Genomic DNA, 14,759 nt, shown 5'->3' with positions numbered 1-14,759 from the left:
TCAAAGGCCTGTGCCACCACCACCACCACACATCCTTCTGTTTAAAGGAAAAATGTAGTCTTACAGGTCAGCATGAGTTTAGCACCGGTATAGACATTTTCCTAGGCCTCAGGAGCTCTAGAGTTCATGAAGGATTTGCTGCCTTCCCCTTTAGCCCTGGCTAACTATGAGAGCTCCACACACATGGGTGTTTGCTTCACAAGAGTCTGGAGGATGAGGGTCACTGGCTGAGGTAACTGTGTAGAGCAAAGGATGCCTGGTGAAGGTCAAGTGGGTAAAATGCTGAAATGCTAAGGGAAGAGGCCTATGGTTGGCGCCTCCTACACCTGAGACTTCCAACCCCGAAAAGCAGGGGGTAGAGAGTGAGTATGCAGAGTGCACACAGGTCAGGACAAGGCCATGTTACTGAAGCCTCCATGTGTGGTGAGCAGGCTCTGGGGCACCATGAGGGACATCAGGAGCTTCTGGACTTTGTAGAAGTACAGGGTTCCATGTTACCTCACATGCCCATGATTTGCCCCCTACTGCAGGGAGAAGCCAACACCAGAAGCCTCCACCTCCCAGCCCTGCTTTTGCCATGTAGGTTTATCCAGAAGAGCTTGGAAGTCCCTGGACCTGGAGTCTCAGGTGGTTGTGAGCCACCTGACCCTGGTGCTGGAGACTGAACTCAAGTCTTCTGCAAGAGCAGCAAAGACCCGTGCGCTGCCTGGCCCAGCCAGGGCTGTGAAATGGTGTTTATTTTCATCTGAACAAGCCCAACAACAGTTTAGGTCCCTAGAAGCCACATGAACCTGGATGCAGTAGTGTCTGTCATCCAGCCCTTCCCACAGGGAGATAGGAGCCTAAAGTGGACAGTCTCTAGGATTAGGGGAAGGGCTAGCCTAGCATACACAGCCATGGACGAGAGGTAGAAGGTGAGGACCTGTGCTCAGGTTGTCCCTGACCTTTACACAAGCACATGAGCACCTGTACTCACAGAAACGCCATACAGACATAGGTGAGAAAAGAAATAAAAACAAACAACATTGAAAATACAATATACTGGGGCTGGAGGGATGGCTCAGTGGTTAAGACCACTGACTGCTCTTCCAGAGGATCTGAGTTCAATTCCCAGCAACCACACTGTGTCTTATAACCATTTCTAATCTCATCTTCTACCCTCTACTGTTGTGTCTGAAAACAGGGACAGCATACTCACTCATATGGACAAAATAAATAGTTTTTTAAAAATCCTTTTCTTAAAAAAAAAAAAAACTCTTCTGTGACACATGATCATTGTGTGATTCCAAATGTCGCTAAGTCAGTAAAGTCCTATTGCTACATGGTGCACCAGTTGTGTCAGCCTTGGTAGTAGAGTGGCACAGTTGAAAAGTTGCTGGTCACAGTGTCCAGGCAGCCTAGAAAGCTCACCATGAGCAGAGAAGGCTGTGCTGTGTCCTAGTCCTCTACCCCACACTGCCACCTCATCCCTACGAACAGAGCAAAAAAGAACAGATGAGGAATCTTCCAGGTTTCTTTCCTCTTTGATTCCTTATTAACCTAGCCCTGTGCTACATGTAACCTTGTCACATCCTCTGTTCCATCCCTAAGCCCTCATACCTGTCAGATAAGACAGGGATCTTGCTTTGGGGGGAAGCTCTGGTCCCTCTCTGTCCTAAGAGGCTCTGAGCCATCGCTGAAAGAGAGTCCTCTGAGGATTGAGGGAAGTCCATAGCCAGTGCTCTGACTTCCAGGAAGGTTTGAGGAAGATGGTCCTCTTCTTGTGGTGCCTCTAGTAGGAGCAGCCCACACTTGGGCCCAGCTCCCACTGTCTGAAAAAGGCGGGTGGCTCTGGTCTTTGCACAGCTCCCCGGCTGAATGAACAGTGCATCTCTCCTCTCTCTCTTGCAGGAAGTCTCCAGTCACTGGTGCAGGTGCTGTTCCCAAGACAAAGGAAAGGAAAGTGCAAAGTGAGGGTTCCCAGGATCCTTTTTAAAAAATGTCTGCATTGTCTTCATTAATGTTTCTGTTTAATTTTTTATTCCATGTGTATTGATCTCATTGTAGGGGTGTGCATTCCAAATCATGAGTGTTGAAGGTGGAGGAAAAAGCATGGGAGTTACTTTATCCTACCGAGCGGGGTCCCAGGCTCTGAACCAGGTCGTTGAGCTCGGCTACAAAGAGCTTTCAAACTGAATTTCCTGCTGGCTCTGATTTCAGGGAGAGCATCTCATAGAGCCCAGACTGGCCAGTAAACTACTGATCCTCCTGCCTCAAGTATTGACATCTAGTTCATGAAATGTTGAGTTATTGACATGAGGAACTGGGGATGGGCAGAGGTGCATGACTGAGGCTATCTCTGCTTAGCGGCATGCCTTTGGGGACTGATAGTTTTCATCACTGAGGTGTCATTTGACTGCACAGGTCCTCTGGAGAGATGGAGTCTCTTTTGCCAGGGCATCAGGCTCTCAAGAGAGGCCTTGAAGGTGGAGGTCTGGAGGCCAGGCCTGCATTCCTCTTCAGAAGCTGCATTGCCCACTCTGGACAGTGCTATAGCACAGGGTCACATATCCAGTTCCACCCTGAGACCTGGTGATAAAGAATGTCCATCCTGGGACTAAACTCACGCTGCCATGTAGGGCTACATTCTTCCTTTAAAACAGAAGGATAAGTAGTGGTGGTGGCACATACCTTTGATCCTAACACTTTGGAGGCAGAGGCAGACAGATCTCTGTGAATTCTAGGCCAGCTTCCTCTACAGAGCCAGTTCCAGATCAGCTACACAAAGGAACCCTGTCTCCAAGATTAAAACAGAGAAAGAGAAAGAAAGAAAGGAAGGAAGAAAGAAAGGAAGGGAGGGAGGGAGGGAGGGAGGGAAGGAGGGAGGGAGGGAAGGAGGGAGGGAGGGAGGGAGGGAGAGAGAGAGAGAGAAAGAAAGAGAGAAAGAAAGAAAGAAAGAGAGAGAGAAAGAAAGAGGGAGAGAAAGAAAGAAAGAGAGAAAGAAAGAGAGAAAGAAAGAAAGACGTCACTGACACTGGGCACCTGAAGGCTCTTGCTGCCTTCAGTTTGTTGTCCTATTAACCTGGTAGCTTCATTTCTTGAGAAGCTTGGGCAGAAGAGGTGTAGAGGAACAAGGTCCAGCTGAGAGGAGGGATCTAGAGTGTTCCGTGGTTGGCAAACAGGCTCTGAGATCTGACCTGTGCACTCAGGCCAGTGTAACTGTTTGTCTTAGCTCCAGGCTCAAGAGGCTTGAATTGACCCAGGATCAGAATACCACAAGTGGCCTGTGTTTTCCGAGCTTTCTTATGGTTGCAAGCTCTGGGTAGACTCACGTGTACTTTTCCATCATTCCCTGAGCTCTAGGTGACTCGGATGGATCATGGAGATATCTCTAAGCCTATGCCAGCACAGCAGTGACATCATGGCAGTGTCCTCTAGGGTTCCAGGACTGGATTTTTTTTCTCTCTGCTGAAATAAGGAATAAGACATCCAATAAAACAAGGCCAAGCCTTCCTAGAGTTGAAGCCCAGAACACACAAGACTCCCCCAGGGATGGGCCCATCCAAGAAGGTGTGGGATGTTTTGTGGCTTAGGTTGTTTCACGGTGAGTGAGAAGTGTCTAAGACGCACACATGTAGCTGCTTGGGAGCTGGGGAGGTCATGGGACCCCCTAGATCTGATTCTGTAGATGACTGTGAACATCCATGTGCTGGAAACTGAACTCTGGTCCTCAATCACTGAGCCATCCCACTGGCCCCTGGCTGTCCCTTCCTAGAATGTTTCTGTATTTCCTCCTACTTGATGCCTTGATGCTGGCTCCTAGCCCAGTGGCCTATATACAAGATGAATTCTATAAATGTCTTATAAACACTAAGTATCCTGTGAAGGGTACTAGTGCCCTGTTCATAACAGGAAGGCTGAGGAATCCAGTCTGCAGCAAAGAGAAGGCTGGGTGCTTTTCCTGTCATTCAGCATGAAGGGCCAGTCATGTTTTCATTGTAGCGTCCTGGTTATGCTATGGGTCTTCCTGGTGCAGCAGTCCTGTTCTGTGACAAATGATGTGTCTCCTGCAGGAGGAAGAGTGGTCGAGTCACAGTACCTGAAATATGACAAGAAAACGAAACAGGTGATGAAGTCCTTGACTCCCAGAACCACAGGAAGTGGGTTAGGTGGAGGGCAAGTAGGGAGACAGCTGAATCCTGAAGGAAACTGTTGGGACCTTTGCCAGGTGCCTCTGTGACATCCAGACTTGGACACAGGGATGAGTCTGGATATCTAACATCAGCATATATCAGTCTCCATGGTCTACGGCCCCTGCACCTCCTCACTGCTCCTCTTGCTTTGGAGACCTCAATTTTGCCAAGCCTTTTCTTCAGGACCATCCCCTGGATCATCCAGGTGGCTCCTAAGAGACAGGCACTGACAGCAGACATTTGGTATGGATCACAGGCGAAATTGTTATGGGGCTTTGTGCCATCCTACCCAGAATGCTGTGAAAGGCCCCACTTTGGTGGTGGTCACTTCTGGAATGTCCTGTGTGATAGTTTCAGCTGTGAATAACAAGGCTAGCAGTTTCTACTGCTGCCCACACAGGCCTCCAGCACCCTGAAAGCTGCAGTGCTCACCTAGAAGGGAAGCACATTCAGGACAGGGAGAGCCCTGAGGAGCTCAGTCAGCTTCCTGGTCATCCCTGCAGGGACACCTCACCCCTGCAGTGTGGTCATCCCCACAGTGACACCTCACCCCTGCAGTGTGTGGTCATCCCCGCAGTGACACCTCACCCCTGCACTGTGTGGTCATCCCCGCAGTGACACCTTACCCCTGCACTGTGTGGTCATCCCCGAAGTGACACCTCACCCCTGCAGTGTGTGGTCATCCCCGAAGTGACTCCTCGCCTCTGCAGTGTGTGGTCATCCCCGAAGTGATGTCTCACCCCTGCAGTGTGTGGTCATCCCCGCAGTGACACCTCACCCCTGCACTGTGTGGTCATCCCCACAGTGACAACTCACCCCTGCAGTGTGTGGTCATCCCCGCAGTGATGCCCCACCCCTGCACTGTGTGGTCATCCCCGCAGTGACACCTCACCGCTGCACTGTGTGGTCATCCCCGCAGTGACACCTCACCCCTGCAGTGTGTGGTCATCCCCGCAGTGATGCCCCACCCCTGCACTGTGTGGTCATCCCCGCAGTGACACCTCACCGCTGCACTGTGTGGTCATCCCCGCAGTGACACCTCACCCCTGCAGTGTGTGGTCATCCCCGCAGTGATGCCCCACCCCTGCACTGTGTGGTCATCCCCGCAGTGACACCTCACCCCTGCACTGTGTGGTCATCCCCGCAGTGACACCTCACCCCTGCAGTGTGTGGTCATCCCCGCAGTGATGCCCCACCCCTGCACTGTGTGGTCATCCCCGCAGTGACACCTCACCCCTGCACTGTGTGGTCATCCCCGCAGTGACACCTCACCCCTGCAGTGTGTGGTCATCCCCGCAGTGATGCCCCACCCCTGCACTGTGTGGTCATCCCCGCAGTGACACCTCACCCCTGCACTGTGTGGTCATCCCCGCAGTGACACCTCACCCCTGCAGTGTGTGGTCATCCCCGCAGTGATGCCCCACCCCTGCACTGTGTGGTCATCCCCGCAGTGACACCTCACCCCTGCACTGTGTGGTCATCCCCGCAGTGACACCTCACCCCTGCAGTGTGTGGTCATCCCCGCAGTGATGCCCCACCCCTGCACTGTGTGGTCATCCACGCAGTGACACCTCACCCCTGCACTGTGTGGTCATCCCCGCAGTGACAACTCACCCCTGCAGTGTGTGGTCATCCCCGCAGTGATGCCCCAACCCTGCACTGTGTGGTCATCCCCGCAGTGACACCTCACCCCTACAGTGTGTGGTCATCCCCGCAGTGATGCCCCAACCCTGCACTGTGTGGTCGTCCCCGCAGTGATGCCTCACCCCTGCACTGTGTGGTCATCCCTGCGGTGACACCTCACCCCTGCAGTGTGTGGTCACCTCTGCAGTGGCATCTCACCCCTGAAGTGTGTGGTCATCCCCTGAGTGATGCCTCACCCCTGCAGTGTGTGGTCATCCCCGCAGTGACACCTCACCCCTGCAGTGTGTGGTCATCCCCGCAGTGACACCTCACCCCTGCAGTGTGTGGTCATTCCTGCAGTGACACCTCACCCCTGCAGTGTGTGGTCATCCCCGCAGTGACTCCTCACCCCTGCACTGTGTGGTCATCCCTGCAGTGACTCCTCACCCCTGCAGTGTGTGGTCATCCCTGCAGTGACTCCTCACCCCTGCAGTGTGTGGTCATTCCTGCAGTGACACCTAACCCCTGCACTGTGTGGTCATCCCTGCAGTGATGCCTCACCCCTGCAGTGCAGACCTTTGGGCCTGTGGCCTTCAGGTTCCGGATTATCTGTTAAACTCAGTTCATAATCAGAATGTTTTGTGTTCAGCCTCTGCCTGGACTGTACTCCAAGAAGAGTTCAAGGGTTTCTGTGGCAACATCTATCGATCAAGCCTTAGCAAAAGGATTCCCACATCACCCTGCAGGCAGATTCCCATAATCATCCCTAGTCCATTTAAGCTGCTGCTGAAGATGCCTTGAAGGCATAGCCACAGTGACCCCGTGTGTTCAGAGGTGATGTTTTCGTTTAGGAACCTGATGCTGAGTCTTCTCCTAACCCAGCAGGCGGTCCCTGCATCAGGCTGGAGTCTTGAGTTTCTGTGTTGGCCTGATACCACCTGCTGTGTTCTCCTGGGGCAGAATGGATCTCAGAAGGTCTGGGCCAGTCTCACTGGTTGAGGATTCTTGCAAGGCCTCATCTTTCCTGAGGGAAGGTGTAGGTTAGGAGAATGCCTGGATTTGAAATTCAGTGTTTTCAGATTTCAGGATTGGATGAGGGGTACTCAGCATGTGCATGTGTCCATGTCTCTGTATGCATGCACATGCAGGCCAGGGATGGACACCAGCAACCTTCCTCAGTCACCCTATGCCTCTCACACAAAGGAGCTCTCACACAGAAGCTGTGGCTCACAGATGAGGCTGGTCAGGCTTAGAGTCCCAGAAATTCTTCTGCTGTGCTTCAAAACTTTGAATATGTGTGTGTGTGTGTGTGTGTGTGTGTGTGTGTGAGAGAGAGAGAGAGAGAGAGAGAGAGAGAGAGAAAGAGAGAGAGATATTCTACCAGCATGTACAACCATGCATGCACATATGGATGCCAGAGGGAAATATCCGGTGTCTTCCTTTTCGAACAGGGTCCTAATCAACTATCAGGTCTCTATATCTTAATATCTCGCAGGGGTCCCAGCGTGAGCATAGCCAGGGCATACACATGCTTGGCTGTCAGGCAGGCAAGAGGCAGAGATCTTGTTCTATTCTTCATGGTTAATGCTCTTAGTGCCCTTGAGGGCCTGGCTGACACCTGCCTGGAGACTGCTGGATCTGATGCTGGCCTAGACAGCCAGGGCTATTGATGATGGATGTCCAAAGTGGCCCTCATTCTTGGCAAACTTCTCTCTTCTAGTCTAAATGTGCTTGGGTGTTTAATGCAAGGACTGGGTTTTAGTTTTCCTCTTCCATCCTGCTGCCTCCTTGTTTTCTTCAGCGGGTCACCTGCCCTAGTGAGGAAAGAGAAGTGTGTGAACCACAGCACCACCCTCCCATGCTTCTGCTTGCTGGTCTGTGGTATCTATTGATGGAGAACCGTTCCTGTGGCGGTCCCGTTGCTGTTTGTGAGTTTTGAGGATTTACGCCAGTGTAGTAATGTGCATAGTCATCCTGGGAAACACCACAGGAAGTTGGTCCCCAGATTTCAGCACACAGAAGCACAGGCCAGAAGAGATGCCCAGGTGTTGAAGGAGGTCCGGTAGATGTGCTGTTCGTTTCCTGTGTCTGATGCATGATTGTCCCTTGCTTAATAAAATGTATACACAAAACTCTTTAAGTGTCCCACTGACCACTGAGAAAGAACATCAATGGGAAGATGGCTTTGAACTCTTAACTCCCTGTTCCTTTCCTCATAACAGGTTTCTGCAGCAACCAAAGGAGAGAAGCCACCTGAGGGAAGGAAGTCCAAGACAGTGCCTAGGAGCAGAAGTAGGGTCTGGCTGTAGAGGGGACAAGTGACTGGGTATAGGGACTCTAGGATCAGAAAAGAGGCTGTCTGGCATCTCCCACAGCAACGAAGACAGTGACGCATAGTCATGCTCAAAGGCCAGTCTGATCCACACAGTCCCTCATTTCCCAGGCGATTATAGATGGTGTCAGGTAGCAGTTGAAAACTGGCCATCAGGGCATGATTCAAGTGTTTATTAAGGTATCATGGCATCAAGAGTATATGAGGGAATAGCCATATGTACACAGAACGACTTGCAGATCCAGAGAGCAGGGAGGGAATAGCCAGGAGCTCCTGCTTGCTGCTGCCTTAGGGGTTCTACAGAAATCCCAGTGGCACTTGGGAAGTGGAGGCCATATCAATTAGGGATTGTGGCCACATGGGGAGATTGAGGCCAGCCATATGCTGTGGCATCAGAACACTGACCAGCGATGACAAAATGGAACATAAAACACTGGTTGCTCAGCTTTGATACTGCTGACTGCTGACGTGGCCAGGGGCCATCCGGTTCAACAAAGGCTCAGCCAACAGTTGTCTCTCCACTCACCAAAGGTCAAAGAGTGGCCCAGCTCCACAACCAAATGTGTGCCCACATTGCAATGGCTCCGGTACTGTTTCACCTCAGCTGCGGAGATCTCAGGATCCATGAGTGTCCAGCACGCACACACCCGAAAGAGACAGTCTTAGGGGTCGTAGGCAGCACTGAGGGTGGTGAGCCTCTGCCTCACGGCTAATTGGCCCTGACCTTGGCATTGTTTGGGCACAAGAGAGCAAAGTGATGGGGACAGACAACCTGCAGTCTACCATGCTGGAAGGGCATGACTAACACTGATTGATCACATCCATGTGACTACTGAAGCTTTTCCTGCTCTCTGTAGTGGTGACCTTACAGAAACCATGCACACCCGGTTTAGACTGTATTAATGTAGCCACCATTTCAGGGTTCCCTGCAAGGTACCATGGGACAGTAGTAGCATGAGTCTGCATGTATCTCGACAGTTTTCACTAGGGACCAAACACACACACACACACACACACACACACACACGTGTGTGACACATGTGACATGGTGCACATTCTTTGCACACAGAAGAAAGTGAGTAGTAGTGAAAACACACCAATAATGGAATTGATGGAGGGAGCTGTGGGGAAGCTGGGGCTTAGAGTTACTTAAAGTCCCTATGCAGGCTCTCCTTTTGTTGGAGGAGAAACTTCAAGTGCAAAGTGGCTCTTTATTTTCTTTCTCTAAAGCACAGAGGGCTAGGGTGGATCACAGGGCTTTGAGCATGTTCGGCAAGTACAGTCATGCAGAATTAAATCCTAGGACAGGAACCCTATTAATCTTCTACAGAATTACAGAGCAGCCTGGATGAAGACTCTTAGCTGAAAATGTGGACATCTCAAGACAGGTACTGGACAATGGCTGTCAGACTTGACTGAAGCCTGGAAATGTTTTGCTATCTCATAGGAAAAGAAGGCCCCTCCTACCACACTGTACTCTAAGGACAGTTTATTCAGGTTAGGATGACATGAACTATTGTCTCAGGTCACAGATGTCAGCACAAAGTATCCAAGGTATTGTATGCCAATGGTAGCATTAACAGAACAAAGCACACAGTGTCATGAAGACATAAATTATGAGTTTGTGTAGCAAGACCCAGGCCTCTTCCAGGGTCTTAGATAGTAACTGAGAACCTCAAACACGGTAGTGATGTGCTAGTGTGGGGTGAATCTAGTTACAACTAGTTTCTATTGTGACACAGATGACACTTTTTGTGTCATGTTCAGCTTATAATGAATGACTAGACCTAAGCATGAGAATAACCAAATACTACATTGCTTCTCTAGCTGCTGAGCTTTTAAAAGCCCTGGGGTGACAGCAAGCTTTTGTGGACATTCTGGATTATTCCTTCTGTACTTTAACTCTCTGAGTCACCTCCACTCTCAGCAAGTTAGATCAATTCCACAAATTGGAAATCAGTCACCTGGAAAAAATACATTCTCAATACGATCCCAGATTGGCCATGGAAAAAGGATAGCTTGCACTGTCCCACCTCGGTTGGGCTTGCACAGGCCTGCTCTCCAAAAGAAACCTGTGTTCACAGCTGCAAGCTACATTCACTATGGATGCTCTGGAGGTTCCTTCCTAAACTGCTTAGATTAAAATAATTTTCTTGCTAACAATCAAAAAACTGATAATGCCAATCTGGCCTACAAGAAGCTAGTTTCTATTCTGTATTTTATCAGATGTGTATAATACATATGGTCATCACTGATATTAGGTGAAAGATCTGCTCTAATATGAAAACTAAGTGATACTGGAGGATGATCCTGACCCACAATGAGCAGTGGGAACACCAGAGCCCTGTAGGGATGCCTGACAACCTAACACGTTGAGCACGCACGGCTCAGTAAGTTCCCTGTGAACACACATCTCCTGAGATCTCTCTATTTAATTGGAGGTGATCCTGTCCACCTAATACAGCACCTCATGTGGAGTAACAAAAGCCACCTGCAGGAGCTGTGGTGACGACTCACAGGGTAAAGCATCTGCTGCTCTCTCAGAAGAACCACATGGACGCTAACAATTGAGTAAAGTGTGTCAGTGATTACATCACAAAGTGTGTGTCCGAGACACAGCCACATTATCCACACAAAAGACACTATCACACTGGGTACTCCTTGGTGACTCTGATTTCACTTATTACCCCAGGCTCCATGGAAAATGCAGAGATCCATCTGTAGCTGTCAGTTCTAAGTCCACAGGAAGGGACAGAACCCTTGAATAAGAATGATGGTCTTAAGAGTCAAGAGATAGAAGTCAATTTTTATTCATAACAAATACATTTTTACAAAAAACAGGATTAAAATGAATAAAAATATTTAAAAATATTTGAAAGTAAAAATAGTAAGAAGAACATATAAATATGAAACAACAAAAAGAAAACTTCAATTAAAATCATAACAAAAATATTTCTAAAAGCATATTCTTAACGAACATTTAGAAGCACAGACGTATTGCTGTTTCTCCTCTAGCACACATAATGAAAGGCGGTCCCCCAAGTTGTCTCTCAAGTGCTGTTTTCTGAAGAAGAAAGTGAGTAAGACCTCAATCAGTCAGGATGGCTTAGTATGGTATATAAATTTAGGGTCTCTAAGAAATGACAAATTAACGCAGAGGATGAATACTCATCCAAAAAATGTTGTTACCATTCAGGATGTTGGTCATCAGGGACTCCTGAGAAAGCAACTTATTCTTCAGGAAGCTCTCTTACTGGTGTGTGTCCAATTCCAGCTCTCTTGCACTTTCTGAGACCTGGGAGAGGAAGGCAGTTTTTCAGACACTGATTTGGTGGGGAAATGCAAGCCACCTGTCAGAATGCTGCCTTCTACCACCTCAGTTCTATTGGACAGTCGACATGGACCTTTTAACTGATATCATTGTTGCTAACTCTTTGGGAAGGGCAAAATCTTCAGAGAGCCTTACAGTAATGTGGGCTGCCAATATGGGACCCAGACTTATACCAGTGCAAACCAAGAACAGGGCAATGGGAAAAGACCTCATCGGGTTGCAGGAAGAAAGGAGATGTCCATATGTCACCAAGGTTAAAGCCAATGACAAGTACTAATTTGACATTTGCACTTGGTTCTTATCCCAAAGGTGCTTCCTACACAAGAGGTCACATGACCACAGAGTGTCATTTGTCAAAGAACCAAGAAATTGTTCAAAACTCTACATGGGATCCAATGTATCACATGGATATGCAATAATGGGATATGTTATTCATCTGTCACCATTTCTAGACTGCAGCTTCAAAAAGAGCAGCAAAATATGCTTGCACAATAATTCAGTTTCTGAAAAGTGGTTAACTTCCTAGAATACTTGTGCATAGGCAGAGCAATGAACAATTCCATTACATGAGGTGGTTGGCTGGTTGTGAGTGTAAATTAGAAAGGTGGTAAGAGAAGCAAAGATGTATCAAATTGGCAAATTTTATCAGATATTGTTAAGCTAACACATCTGCTCGTCCATACCTGATAATGCTGGTTCTGGCCATTGATGGTCTTTATCTTTCTTGTTGAAGTCAACCAAATATTTCTGGTTCAGTGCACAATCAAGATGTACCTCCTTGTTCTCCTGCTTCAGTGGGACCAACTTCTTCCTACATGTGTTCTCCATCAGGAGCTGGCTGAGCAGGTTTCTGGAAATACAGTCTGCATAGTAAGATCATGCTGGCCCTTTCTCCCATTCCTACTCCCAAGTCCGACTAACTCTATCAGGTCCCAGATACCCATGAAGACTTAATAAAGTGCATCTTGATACATATAAGGCTGCTGCACAAACCATAAAAAGTTAATTCGGGGAAGAATAAATTGTTTGCTTGGCCTGACACCAATTAGAGTCCACACCTCTGAGAAAGAACATGGATCTACAACTATCCATGAAAGCCCAATGCATGGGGGCAACATCAATTAGTACTGGGCCAACACCCTCAAAGGAGTTCAGTAGAATCAAGAGAAGGTCATGCTAACCATGTGGTCCACGCACTGAATTTTGTAAAACCTGGTGTGACACCATAGGTCCAGGTCAGCCTAATAACCTTCTGCTGACTTCAATCAGTACTATTCTCTCTAGAGCCTTCTGAAGATGCCTAGACAATCCTGGGATGAGGAACAGTCTTTTATGGAACTGAAAACTGAGCCCTAATGACCCTGGCACACTGATGTGTAAACAGCACAAGAGATAGAACCAGAGCTGAAGACCGTCCAATCCAGAACAAAGAAAGTCAGAAATGGCCATTCCACAAGTGATAGCCTTTCTGACCAGGACTTACCTAGAGAAGGTAATCTCCTTCTTCAGCTTATGGTTGTTCTCATGGACCTCAGTGTTCTCCATCTCTAAGTTGTGCAGAATTGACATGACCGCCTCCTCCATTTTCTCCAGGTCTTCATAATATGGATTTGGCCTGAAGTGTGGCCTGTCCCCAAATGATAGAATACAATGAACATCGGCATTTAGGAATATATGAACTCAGGGTGGGTCCTACATTACCCCAGGCTGCTGCCTGGATCTTCCAGCACTCAGTCCCCTGCCTAGCAAGTACAGAGACTCACCATAAACTCACTGCAATTACAATCTTGCAAAGCCACCAGCTGTCAAGGGCTTTGCAAATGCACACTGGGAACTCACTCTCCCTGACTTTATCCCTGAATTCTTCATTCAGACCACAAGTTCTGCTTTTAAATAAATGGAAGCAGATGAGTCCATTTTCAATCTCACTCCTCAGGGTCAGGTTCTGAATCTCCACTATATGGGAGGTGAGGTTTAGCACAGGGTGGTTAGGGAGGTACAGCTTTCTAGAACCCAAAACCTTAACAGGATAAGAAAAACGTGACCTTGCAGTCCCAGGAATGAAACAGGAGCATTTGGAGCGATTCATACCTGTTCTTCATGGATCTCTCTGTCAGAAACCTCAGGCGATCTCTCAGGTCATTTCTCTCCTGGGTAATGAGCTGCAGCTCTTTAATCAGCCTCTCCTTTTCCTTCATGGCCTGATTCTTGCTTAGGTCAGTGCCAGGGGATGATGTTTCTCTCCCAGAGTCTGTAGGTAGAAGAACACAAGTGAACCTGCATGGGGAGAATGCATAGAGTGTTCATAGACCTCAGTGAGGCCTAAACAGGAGAACAAGTCAGGAACCCAGTGTCACTGCTAGGCGCTTGTTCTATGCTTAAGAGACCTCCTCAGGGGATCTCAGTTCTCCCACTTCTCTATAGAGACCAAGAGATGTAAGCAGCCAGGTGTTCCCTATTCCAGACATCACGTGCTTACATGTACCATGGAGATGGCTTCTCCAGGATTATTATCAGCTGAACAGGGTACAGCTTGGTTTCAGGACCCTCACCCCTGTGGCTTCAGAACTCAGATGATAAATTCACCATCCACAAAACTTGAGTGATTGGAGACACTCAGATGTCCTACCCTGATACTCTAAGCCAACAACTTTGGATTTAAAACGCATTTCCAGGGAGGATATGTTCAACAGACTTATCAGTGTCCCTATGTGAAATACTAAATGCCCCAGAAGTGCGAATAGGTTACAGGCTGAATCTTGGTCTACACGTTCCAAATAGTTTTGGTATTGTAGAAAAATTTTTGTAACATACAACCTCTAATATATAAAGCAAACGATGACCCTGCCAGTTAGAAGAAATCAGAGAAGGTCTAAGAACATAAGGTTATTGACTGGAGCACAATCTCTCCCTGTTACTACTGCCAGATACCCACTGTATTTAAAGAAGCAATGATAGTGAAATACATTGCTGCCCTGTCTAAACTCAGAAAAGGTGGACCCTCCATGAACACTGATGGTGTTATTATATCAATGTAACAGAGCAAATGAACTGAAAAGTAAAGACCAGAAGTTCACACTAGAATAGCATTGGCCTTACCATATCCTCCCAGTGGGGATGGGGAAACTAAAGTTCTGAAATCCTTGACTTTAAGGAATTGTGATATTCATGGCAATTCAATTCCTTTTCAGATGCTCCAGTTGCTGTGGCCCATTGCTAGAAAGGTCAGCTTAAGCCTCCAGCCCCCCTGAGAGGAAGCTCAAAATATACTGCCCAGAACTTACTCCACATTCCCCAGAAG

General features: G+C 48.3%; 1 protein-coding gene across 4 annotated transcripts in view; it reads right to left on the bottom strand.

The window, feature by feature from the left end:
- LOC134483163 (disks large homolog 5-like) overlaps positions 1-14,759 on the bottom strand; it is a 259,049-nt gene that overhangs the window by 74,394 nt on the left and 169,896 nt on the right. For 2 of the 4 annotated variants that reach the window (XM_063278420.1, XM_063278421.1), the window contains exon 3: positions 12,923-13,085. In XM_063278420.1, the coding sequence (XP_063134490.1) occupies positions 12,938-13,085 (148 nt within the window). In that variant the 3' untranslated portion in view covers positions 12,923-12,937. Of the gene's footprint in view, positions 1-11,316; positions 11,423-12,141; positions 13,086-13,549; positions 13,832-14,759 lie in introns of those variants that run through there. The other 2 variants (XR_010060060.1, XM_063278423.1) reach the window with 2 other exon arrangements.

This window comes from Rattus norvegicus, chromosome 19, assembly GCF_036323735.1.
Source record: "Rattus norvegicus strain BN/NHsdMcwi chromosome 19, GRCr8, whole genome shotgun sequence".
Taxonomy (NCBI): domain Eukaryota; kingdom Metazoa; phylum Chordata; class Mammalia; order Rodentia; family Muridae; genus Rattus; species Rattus norvegicus.
This window is presented reverse-complemented; position numbering and strand designations above follow the sequence as displayed.